At 36.6% G+C, this 10,816-nt stretch overlaps 7 protein-coding genes across 7 annotated transcripts in view; 3 read left to right on the top strand and 4 right to left on the bottom strand.

Annotated features, from left to right (window-relative positions):
- Window positions 1–277, top strand: part of C9374_008401 (uncharacterized protein) — a gene marked incomplete at both ends in the record, with an annotated part of 1,717 nt that extends 1,440 nt beyond the window's left edge. Inside the window, one exon of the mRNA XM_044698474.1 lies at window positions 1–277. This exon is cut by the window's left edge and continues 532 nt beyond it. Within this exon, the coding sequence (XP_044545520.1) occupies window positions 1–277 (277 nt within the window).
- A 451-nt stretch (window positions 278–728) lies between these two features.
- On the top strand, window positions 729–1,869 carry C9374_008400 (uncharacterized protein; the record flags this gene model as incomplete). Its single annotated transcript, XM_044698473.1, has 2 exons — window positions 729–1,223; window positions 1,417–1,869. The coding sequence occupies 2 exons, from the start codon at window positions 729–731 to the stop codon at window positions 1,867–1,869; spliced, it is 948 nt and encodes a 315-aa protein (XP_044545519.1).
- An 84-nt stretch (window positions 1,870–1,953) lies between these two features.
- On the top strand, window positions 1,954–3,135 carry C9374_008399 (uncharacterized protein; the record flags this gene model as incomplete). Its single annotated transcript, XM_044698470.1, has 1 exon — window positions 1,954–3,135. One exon carries the CDS (start codon window positions 1,954–1,956, stop codon window positions 3,133–3,135), a length of 1,182 nt encoding a protein of 393 aa, XP_044545518.1.
- Window position 3,136: 1 nt separating this feature from the next.
- On the bottom strand, window positions 3,137–4,225 carry C9374_008398 (uncharacterized protein; the record flags this gene model as incomplete). Its single annotated transcript, XM_044698469.1, has 1 exon — window positions 3,137–4,225. One exon carries the CDS (start codon window positions 4,223–4,225, stop codon window positions 3,137–3,139), a length of 1,089 nt encoding a protein of 362 aa, XP_044545517.1.
- Window positions 4,226–4,273: 48 nt separating this feature from the next.
- On the bottom strand, window positions 4,274–6,710 carry C9374_008397 (uncharacterized protein; the record flags this gene model as incomplete). The annotated part of the gene is made up of 4 exons (XM_044698468.1): window positions 4,274–5,590; window positions 5,637–6,267; window positions 6,335–6,451; window positions 6,505–6,710. The coding sequence occupies 4 exons, from the start codon at window positions 6,708–6,710 to the stop codon at window positions 4,274–4,276; spliced, it is 2,271 nt and encodes a 756-aa protein (XP_044545516.1).
- A 270-nt stretch (window positions 6,711–6,980) lies between these two features.
- C9374_008396 (uncharacterized protein) lies at window positions 6,981–8,963 on the bottom strand (the record flags this gene model as incomplete). The annotated part of the gene is made up of 1 exon (XM_044698467.1): window positions 6,981–8,963. One exon carries the CDS (start codon window positions 8,961–8,963, stop codon window positions 6,981–6,983), a length of 1,983 nt encoding a protein of 660 aa, XP_044545515.1.
- Window positions 8,964–9,110: 147 nt separating this feature from the next.
- C9374_008395 (uncharacterized protein) lies at window positions 9,111–10,633 on the bottom strand (the record flags this gene model as incomplete). Its single annotated transcript, XM_044698466.1, has 3 exons — window positions 9,111–9,483; window positions 9,617–10,406; window positions 10,501–10,633. 3 exons carry the CDS (start codon window positions 10,631–10,633, stop codon window positions 9,111–9,113), a joined length of 1,296 nt encoding a protein of 431 aa, XP_044545514.1.
- Between the last annotated feature and the right edge of the window lie 183 nt (window positions 10,634–10,816).

Raw genomic sequence — 10,816 nt, 5'->3', positions numbered from 1 at the left:
GGATCCACAGAGTCCAGCCTCAACCACCTCATCCACTGTACCTTTGGTTGCAACAACAACCACCATTACTAGTACTCAAAATATTGAGATGAAACAAGTAGTTGAGCCTTCTGCATCCTCTTCATCGCCTCAGAGTACGACAAGTTCTTCAAATTCAGGAGATCATTCTCAACAACAACAACATGCATCTCCTTCTCAAATCATCATCACCACTACCAACGAAGAAGTGCCAAATCAATCTTTCCAAAATAGTAATGAACTCGATAATGTTGTGTAATGAATGTTTCTGAAATTCTATTCTTTCAATAAATAGTGTATTCTAGATGGATTGAGAGGATTTGTAAGCAGAAAATGCATTTTCTGATATCGTGTCGTTCATTGTCTTGTTACTCAATCCAAATACGTACCCCATCAATAATTTTATTATCACAAAAAAATATCACAACACCACGAGTTCTGATTGAAGTTGAGAACGACACGTCGTCAACAACAAATCAACCTGACCGCCCACAAACACAACGCCCAATTTTTCATCCATCATACACTCCATCACGATCATCCATCAAGTCATTTCTGTTTTTTTACAGCACACACATCTAAAATCACACAAAAACTTTTGACAAGAAATACCCATTAGCCTGACGAGTGGTTGAGCATTCACACTTTTTACTGCATCATCATTTTACCTCAGAATCTAGCATCTAAACAAGCGACAAACAAAAATAAACATGATCGGTATCATTGCGGACGCAGCAAGCAACCTTCAACAAGAACGCAATTTAGAAGAAGTACAACCGACAGGTTCAGCAGCATCTTCTGCAAACACGCAAACAACCACTACCACCACGACTCGACCTACCAAGAAATACAATACTGGAGGCTCATCCAAAAAGTACATTCCTAGCTTCTTTTCCGAAGCAGATTGTATTGTTGGTTGTAATAACTATGATCCTTATGACCAACAACCACTCTTAAATCCCGATGAAGTTGTAATTTCTACCAAGAATCTCATCTTTGAAAAGTATCATGGAGAAAATCACTTGTTGAGTTCTTTAAAGTACACGCTGAGAGTTTGTACAGTAAATTGTGGATTACCTGATATGTGGGTGAAAATTGAATTAGTTTGTGGTAATTCAAATACTCCTATTAAGTGCGTGAAAAAAGAGAGACGTGGAAAGCGAGGACTTAAGGGAAGATGTTATCAAGAATTTGATATTTCAAAGGTTGGTTGAAGAGAATGATCATGGTTTTATAATACTGTCCTACATCATGATGATCCTATTTATATTGTGGTTCATATACCATTGTGGTGTGCATGAATATTCATTCATACATACATGAAATGCACAAACATGTAAATGTTTGAATATTAATTTATTGATGCTTGGTCTATCACACTCATAATCATACCAACAGCATGGATATTTAAAAGCTAAATTAGAATTTCGTTTTCGTGAAACAAGTAGTGACAATGCCTCTGACAAATTCAGACTCAAGTTAGATATTTACAATGAGACGACGTGTTTACTGACCTTTCTGAGTCCTCGATTTAGAACGGTTGTGAGATCTCCACAACGAGGAAAATATAAATTATTGAGAGAACAATTGGTATCTCAGGGAATTACTGGAATACCTTATGAAAAGCCTGAGGATGAAAAAAGTGATCAGCAAGATTCATCGGACAAGTCTTCACCCTCCAAATTGCAACCAATTCCACAACAAGATTCCGCGGTCTTGTCGAATTTAACTCCACTGTTAGAAGCTGCTGTTGGTTTAGCAGGGTCAGCATCTACGACAAGTAGCAGTGGCAGTAGTGGTGGAAAACGAAAACGAGGAGAAAAGAATGCAACCAATAAAACAACGAAATAAACTGCGCATTCAACAACTCTGACAATGATTTTCAACTCAGCAAAATTTTCACAGTGAATTTTGCGATTTTACAATTCAAAAAAAATGTCGAACAACAAAAAACAAAGATTTGAGCGTTACATCGACAAGTCTTCCATTCCAGGTCATGAAGAAAAATCATCATCGGGAAAGACCAAATTCAATGTAAACCAAGCAAAAATTGATGATGTTAAAACGGCATTGGAAAATGATACCAACGCTCCATCATGGTTGAAAGGAGGTGCATATACCGAGGAAGATAACCCCCATGGTCTCGCTGACCGTTCCGATTTCATAATTTTGTTTCCACAATATAGAGAACAATATCTAAAGGAGAATATTTCTCAAATTGAATCCACGTTAGCAGCTTCACCCTACTATTTAAAAGTTACATTAAATTGCAAAGAAGGTAAAATGATTGTGGAAACAACGGATAAGACCTTTGACCCTTTTATTATATTTAAAGGAAGAGACTGTTTACAATTAGTAGCAAGAGGTGTTCCGTTCCCACAAGCTAAGAAAGTTTTGCAAGATGATGTATTCTCGGAAGTTATAAAGATTGGAAATTTGTGTAGAAACAAGGAGGTGTTTACGAAAAGAAGACAACGATTATTCGGACCTGATGGATCTACTTTGAAAGCTCTTGAAATTCTTACAGGATGCTTCATTTTCATACAAGGAAAGACAGTGAGTGTGATTGGAGAAGTGAATGGCATTAAAACTGTCTCTGAAGTCATTTCAGACTGCATGAATAACATTCACCCTATTTATCACATTAAGCAATTGATGGTAAAACGAGAATTGAAAAATAATTCTGAATATGCCAACGTGCCTTGGGACAAGTATTTGCCAAAATTCAAGAAGAGTGTCAATAAGAGTATTGTGAAGAAGAAGAATAAGAAATTGAAGCCAAAGAAGGAATACACACCATTCCCACCAGCTCCTGAAAAGAGTAAGAAAGATATTGCAATTGAGACAGGTGAATATTTCTTGTCTGAACAAGAGAAACAACGAAAGCGAGAGGTTGAAAGGTTAGAACAACAGCAAGAAAAGAAAATTGAAAAGAAAAAAGAGAATGACAAGCTGTATCAGCCACCAAAAGAAGAAGAAAATCCAAAGAAGAGAAAAGTTGACAGTGTTATTGAAACTGACGACAACTTGATTAAGAATATCTCACAAAGACAAACCAGCGGCCTTATTGCTCAACAAAAGAAAAAAACTAAGGCGTCAGATTTCATTGATAATTAAATTATTCTTGTTGCCTTTTACTCAGAGTATCAAGTACATCTTTCACTTCTTTTGTTAACTGGTGATTATCCCCGAGTACGTACGAGAAAATGCTTCTAGCTTTCTCCAGATGCTGTGCACCCTTTTCGTAATCTCCAATGAAAACAAAGTACATGCCACTGACTTCAAAAGTCTTCCCAGTTTCAACATGATTTTCTCCAATTTGTTGAAGCATTGTATTTAGAATGTGTTCGAACATTTTCTCAGCGTCCGTTACTTTATCTTCATCTAAATCTTGTAGGGAAGTTTTAAAACTCTTTTTTCTGTTTTCTACATCTGCATTGTCAGTTGATTTGTTAAGGCCATTTAGCAGAACTGCTGACAATTGGTCATACCAAATATCTACAACTTTTTTCATGAAAGATATTCCTTTTTCTGCTTTGCCTTGCATTGAAACGAAAACGTTGCCTAAATTGAAATACGCAAAACTTGTCACAAGATCATGAGTTCCGTGCTCTAGGGCTAAATAATATACACTGGCAGCCATATTTTCTACTGCCTCGTTAACTTTTCCTTGCTGTACATATAATAATCCAAAATGTTGATGTAACTCTGCTCTTAAATTTGGTGAACATTTTTCCTTATTCTTCATGCATGTCCAATTTGCGATTGAAAGATATTCCTCAGCTTGTTTGAATTGTTCCATTTGTTGACTAGCCTTGGAAAGGAGAAAATAAGCTTCTACCTGTTGCAAGGCATCCTTGCCATATAACTTTTGAATGTATTCAAGAGCTTTCAGTCCTCCAACGGTTGCTTTTTTATAGTCCCCTTCTTGTAGGATTGTTGTGCTCTCACTTAATGCAACCTCAATGATGGCCTCGAGACTTAATTCAAGTTGTTTAATATATTCTTGTTTTTGTTGTGCAGTTGTCCCACTGAAATTACCTTGTTGAGGTGAATTTAACTGCACAATGAGGTCATTGAATTTTTGTTCTAATTGCAGCCAATTCAATCCAGATCTTCCTTTGGCTCTAGTATCTCCATTCTCCGATTCTTGATTTAAATCAGAAAGAAACAGGTTGGATGATTTTGAGAGTAGCGTTGATGTCATTTTTTTTGGCGGACTAAAATTTACAATTATTCATTCATGCAGAAAACTTTAATTCTTTCTGACTAACCCTCTTGAGGAAGGGTATTCTTCAGAGGGTGCAATTCGTTTGTCAGTTTTAGGTCTTGAAACTTTGCTTGGATTTGAAGAGGAGGGACGAGACTTTCTCTGAACCGATGAAGTCGTTGAATTGTTGGTGGCTGACATCACTTCAGGCTCAAAATTCGTGGAAGCATAGACCGAAGGTTCATGCTCCTCCATGAATCTATAATCTTCAGTGGTTCGTTCAGGCATTTCCATTGGAAGATCAATCACGTGATCTGTTTTGTATCTTGGATTGGGATTTCCAATGACCGAATAAGCCACAGGTCGTTTTAAACCTGAAGCAGATATTGGACGATTCTTTCGTTGATGATTTCCTGCCAAAAACACGGATTGAATTTTCCATTCATCCTCTTCGTCGTCCCAAACTGCTCGTTCCTCAATTTTCTTAACCTCTTCCGCTGGAATGAAATGTTCCATAATTTTCGTTCGAAGTTTTAACTCTCGTTCCAACTGTCGAATGGTGTACAAATAATCTTCTCGTTCTTGTTGGAATTCCTTTTGCAAATCAGAAATTTCTGCCTTTGCTGCTTCGAATTTTGACCACAGCTTTTTGAGCTTTTTGGTTTTAATTTGAACCTCATCTTGGATGCTTGTGTATTTCTCCTCCATGACTAGATTCTTTTCTTGTTGTTCTTCCATCTCTCTTCGTAATTGAAGTTCTAATAATTCCTTCTCTTCTAATGCCTGTTTTTGTTTTAAAAGCTGTTCTCTTTGTTCTTCGTTGATTTGCTCCAGCTGACCTCCTTGAACCAATCTTGACTGAAGTTCCATTAACTTGTTTTGAATTTCTAGCTTGTGTTTTCGTTCACGCTCTAAAGCTTCATGACGTGCCTTCAATTCATTTTCAATCTTTATACGCTCATCCTCTATTCTTTTTTGTTGCTCTAATAAAACCTTCTTCTCTTCAGCAGACTTTTGTTTCATCTCTTCAATGATTTTTTGTTTTTCCTTTTCTTTTTCTAGTTTCATGCGTTCCAGCTCTTCTTCATTCACAGAAGCTGACAATACCATTGGTTGAGAATTGTCGCTCACAATAACAGTAGTTGTAGAGCTTCCTACCACCACTGGTGCTTGTGTATGAGCTTGAGTTTGCTGTAATTGAGCTCTTAAATTCTCAATTTCTTCTTTTAATTGCCTTAACATGGCGTCCTTAGGATCTTCATTAATCTTTGGTTTGTTTTGAATATGTTTGGCTCTGTCGGCATACCTCAACGTCGACAGGGTTTCTTCATAGTTAAAATCTGCAGGTGAAAAGTTGGCAACCTTCCTAAGGGTTATCCATATGATACATTAACAATAAAATACAAACCATTACTGTCTTAGTGTTACCTCCAAGTGAATCTTGCAATAATCTGGTGAGCTTTGAGTCTCTGTATGGAACATGTTTGCCTTTTCCTTCTACAAGAGCTGAAATAACGTTACCCAGAGCGCTCAATGATAAGTTAATTTTACAACCTTCCTTCAGTCTTTCACCTGTTGCTCCCGTTTTATCTGCTCTTTCACTTCCTGCCAAATCTACCATGTTCAGCTTACCAGCTCTAATATGTACCTTCTTGTCAACTGGACCATCTACAGTACTTTCAATCTTAATAGTCAGAATGGAGTGAGATCTACTTGAATCCTTATTCATATTTGTTTCTCCTTTGGCTCTGTTTTTAGAACCAATTGCTAAAATTTTGTCTATGGCTTTTAGTTCTTTTACAATAATATTATTAGCTTTTACATCAACACCCTCTTTTGTTTCTTTTAGGTCTAATTTCTTTCCTGCGTCAGCTTTGGGGACAAGTAAATCTCTAATTTCTTCGTTATAAATTTCAATCATGGACACGCTGATCACATAATTCTTATCTTTAGAAGCTTCGTCAATCAATTCAAAAATTCTACAAAAAGAATTGTAAATCAATCCTCTCAATTCAGGAGGCTCGGGCTTTCCTTCCATTCTATGTTATTCCAAAGTTGTTCAAAATGATATTCGTTCAAAGTTGCTGTTTCATTTTCATTACTTACGTGTGAGTCTTTCCTGATCCTGTTTGTCCATAACAAAACACTGTTCCGTTGTATCCATCCATGACACTTTCAACAATCGGTTTAGCTGTAGATTGAAAAACCTCAATTTGTGTTGCACTATTGGTTCGGAGTCATTCAATAAAACATGAGTGTATTTCCAAAACACTTACTCCATATCAAATACTGCATCGAATGTAAATGGTGGCTTCGGAGGCTCATTTTCATTCTTTGTAAGAATCACTTGATTGAGATTCTTGTCAATTTCGACACATTTCTTTGATTTCTTTTCAATCTCGGTCTGGTTGAATGGTCGACATCGCACACACACTTTGACGCTTTCCAATTTTTCTTTAAGGACTGCAGCTCCTGGAGGCATTTTCCGAATAATGTTGATGATGATCGGATATAGAATCAGAGAAGAGAAGATTGTATTCGAATACAGAGCGTCCAGAGAGATTTTTTGTTTGAAATTTGAACAAAACTATTTTTTTCGTACGTGAAATGGCGGGTAAGAAAAACATGTTGTTGTTTTTAGAGAAATCAGCTGAACAAGGCGAGATAGAACTAATTATCACAACCCAACCCTACACCATCATCTCCACTACTGTTCACTATCTTGACTATCTTGGACCCAAAAAGTAGTAAATTAATGGTAATGATAAAAGTCTCTGTGCTCAATAAATTGGTCTTTGCGAATTTTTCTTTCCTTGGTTGTGTAGGGCATGATACAAGGTTGTCGTAAATAAACGTTTACCTTGTCATTGGTATGAACTTCAAATGTCATTTCTCCAACACCTGTAACAGAAATCCAGCCAATTCCACCAATACAAATATCCAAGATACTTTCTCGTCGAGTGGTTCCAGTCACTTTAAATTTGAGAGGTTTGTTCAATCCATAAATTGGACTTTGCTTTCCGTCAATGGGAGGAACGATTTGATATTCCACGTTTGGTGCATCTCTACCAACATGATTAGCATAGAACTGGTCAGCATTCTCAATCGAAGTGCAATGAATGGATAACTTTGGAGATGTATACACTGAGAAAATACATCGATTCCATTCCTCGTTTTTCACATTATCCTCAATATAATCTAGTCTAAATAAACCAGATAAGAAGAAGCATCTACCTGGTCTCAATCTCACAAATCGAGGATTGATGACATCTTGAGACGGTAAAATATATTTCCAATCTTCGTACTTCAAATAATCAGTGAACAATTTTTGGTGTGCGTTGAGAACTCCTGGAGTGTCAAACAAATTTGCTCGTTCTCCAGTTGCGGTAACAATGGGAAATGATATAGTTTTCAAGGTAGTTCCAGGAAGTGCTGATGTGGTAATTGCAATGTTAGTCTTTCGTGTTTCCATCTGTTGTCTGAACAGTTGGTTAATAAATGTTGATTTTCCAACATTTGTACATCCAACAATATAAATATCACCTCCTTTTCTATACGAGTTCATCTTTTCATGGAGCTGTGCCATATTCGTTCCTGTAGCACTACTCACAATTTCAATTCCAACGAGTTGAGACCTTTCTTCAGGTGTTTGGAATAATCCAAAATCTTTCTTTAAAATTCTTCTCACCCATTCTTGCAAACGTTTATAAATAAGAACTTTGGTTCGTTCTTGTTCTGTGGAGGGCTTTTCATCTGGAGATCGGCCTTTCAAGAGTAAATCAGCCTTGTTGGCCACAACGAGCACATTATGCTTCCCAATGATGTTTTTTAGGTTGGGAATAATCGACCCGTAGGTATCAAACAGATCAATAATTAAAACAATGAGAGCCTTCTTGTTGAGATTTGCGATTCGTTCAAATACATGTTTCACTGCTTCTTGATCAACGGATACAGTACTATATACTCCATAATTTCTTAATTGATGGCATCGCTGGCAAACCAACTCACTCAAACTATCATCAATTAAATCTTTTGCTGACTTTCCTTTGTGTTTGATAAACTTTTTGTAGAGTTTAAATTCATTTTCGTCCATAACAAGAAATCCTCCTACGGAGTTGAGAGAATTTCTGTTTGGTTGCGATCCTAATATTTGTTTAGCCTCATCTTCGCTTACTTCTTTTTCTGTTGCAATTTCAGAGACTTTTAAATGTTCCAGTTCTTGTTTCTTTTTTTCAAGTTCTTTAAATTCCTTTTCTAGTTTTGAAAATTTCTCTTGTTCTGCTATTCTTTTATCAACAGCATTTGGATGAATAAACCCAGGTCTTTCAGAGTCGGATGTTTGAAGAGTGGCTCCACAACCTGTACAATGAGCATTCCCTGCAATGATTTCGGTTGCATCAGAAAGTTTGACATGTTTCAATTGGAATTCGTGGTTGTGCAAAACCCGTTTCTTTTCTTCCGCAGCTCCTATGACATTAGAAATGTATGCACGTCTGCTTTTGGATGTTACTTTTTTTACTTTTACATCTACATCGGACGAGTCGGAATTATTAATTTGTTCATATGTTGGTAAAATATTTGCAGAAAAACATCGGTACTGTTGATCAACCGATTTGAAAATATTATCATTAATATTCGATGGTGTGGTGGTGGATATCAAAAAAGAGTGTGCTCCGTATTTCTTGCACGGAAATTGTGATTGTAGTAATTTAACACTTCTGAAAAGTTTGTGCATTTTTTTTGTTGAACCGATCGATTGGTTTTGCTTTTCTTTTCGAAATTAAGAGTGACATCCAGTGCCAAAATTTACCAGCGAAATATATTTGGTTTTGGCAGAGTTTTCAAAAGTGTATTAAAACATCACCATTGTGTTCAATTACTACTAATAATCAAAATCACGATATCGTTTCAGTACTTTTGGTGCAATGAGAGCCCATCCAAATATGGCCATACAGACCCACTGAGTGGCAATTTTCACCCACATGGCTGCCAAAGAATGATCCACATACCACTGTTCGTCTTGCATACTCAAAATATCCCAATTAGCCAACACACACGACATGTAACAACTAGAGAACATAAAAACAACATGAGCATAGAATAGTTCTGAGCATTCGGCTCGCTTTGCATCGTCATCTTGATCATTCTCATCTTGATCATCATCATCATCATTGGTAGATTTGTGATCGTCGTCTGAATGCTTACTCATTGTAAAGAAGCTTGAAAAGCTTAATCCTGTGGATATGGCACTTCGACTATTGAAAGAGAGTGTTTCCAAGATTGGAATTAAGAATCATAACACAATCATGAGGAAACAATCACACCAATGACATGTTGCGCACAATGAGAGGTTATCAATGTTCCACTTTCCAACACAATCATACTTACACAATGGCAAAAACTGAAATCAATACGCTGATAATAATGGTAATAATTGAACTTGCTGTGCTGCTATTGGTTCCGCCTTGTTCAGAGAAATCTCCCAAAGAATTGCAAGCCTTAGAGGGATCTGAAGTGAGAGCCGACCAACACAGAAATGCAGTATACAAAAATATGAGTCCTGTAGGATAAATTCCTCTCTTCAACACCATGGCCACAATGGTAGAGATGACTGCTGCGACCACCGTAAAAGAAATAAAGAATCGATTCAAATGACAATCTGCACCGGCTCCAAAAAAGACAAATTCAACCACAATGAACGCAACAGCAAGAATGTAAAACACAATTGCAATGACAATCATTAAGTAATCCCAAAATCCATAGGAAGAGTCATCTCCCTTAGATCGGAACCACTCTGCTGAACTAAACGAAAAATCAATTAAAATAATTAATTGAACAACAATAAATATGCAAGCCATTACTAGTGAAAACCAAGCAAATCCATAGAAAAATGCATCAGGAATAAAGAAAGGAATGATCATGAATAAGGCAAACAGTGGAAATTTCACTATAAACCACTTGTTTTGAATATAAAGTCTAATTCTATCTCCTACACAGAACAATCTTGATGCCAAAAAGGCAAACATTAAATAGTAGCAAAAGCATCCAAAACAAATTCTATAAACTGCATATTTGCCTTCCACTCGTGACAATACACTCGATAAAAACCAATTTTTCACATCTTGTCCAAATGGAACGTTATCAAAAAATCCAAATAATCCTTCTCGCAAAAACAGAGCTAGAGTACGATCGTGATTTTTTGTAAATGATACCATTCATTGATAGTATTAAAGAAGTTTCAATTTAGAATTTAAATTGAATTTAAAACCAACCAACGAGAAAGCCAACCACTAGAAAAAACGCATAAACGATCCGAGTCAATGTGAGCCTCCTAGGTGTGATGGCTCTCAATTTTGATCTCCATCCCGATTCTTCACCCGTGTCAATATCAATGTATGAAGGCATTTTGTTTTGATTCTAACAACATTCAACTAGAGGAACAACGGATCCAATCACGTCCTTTTTGTTAATTTTTTAATAGAGAGAAGGAAAGAATTCCAATTGACTCTGATCGAACATCAGCTCACTGTTTCTAGAGAGAGACCTGAGGTCATTATGAATTTTATCTCTCTTGATGGTCATCAACTA

This window comes from Naegleria lovaniensis (genome assembly GCF_003324165.1).
Source record: "Naegleria lovaniensis strain ATCC 30569 chromosome Unknown tig036, whole genome shotgun sequence".
Classification (NCBI taxonomy): Eukaryota; Heterolobosea; class Eutetramitea; order Acrasida; family Naegleriidae; genus Naegleria; species Naegleria lovaniensis.
The sequence above is the reverse complement of the archived record's forward strand: the minus strand, read 5'-3'. Positions and strand labels throughout refer to the sequence as shown.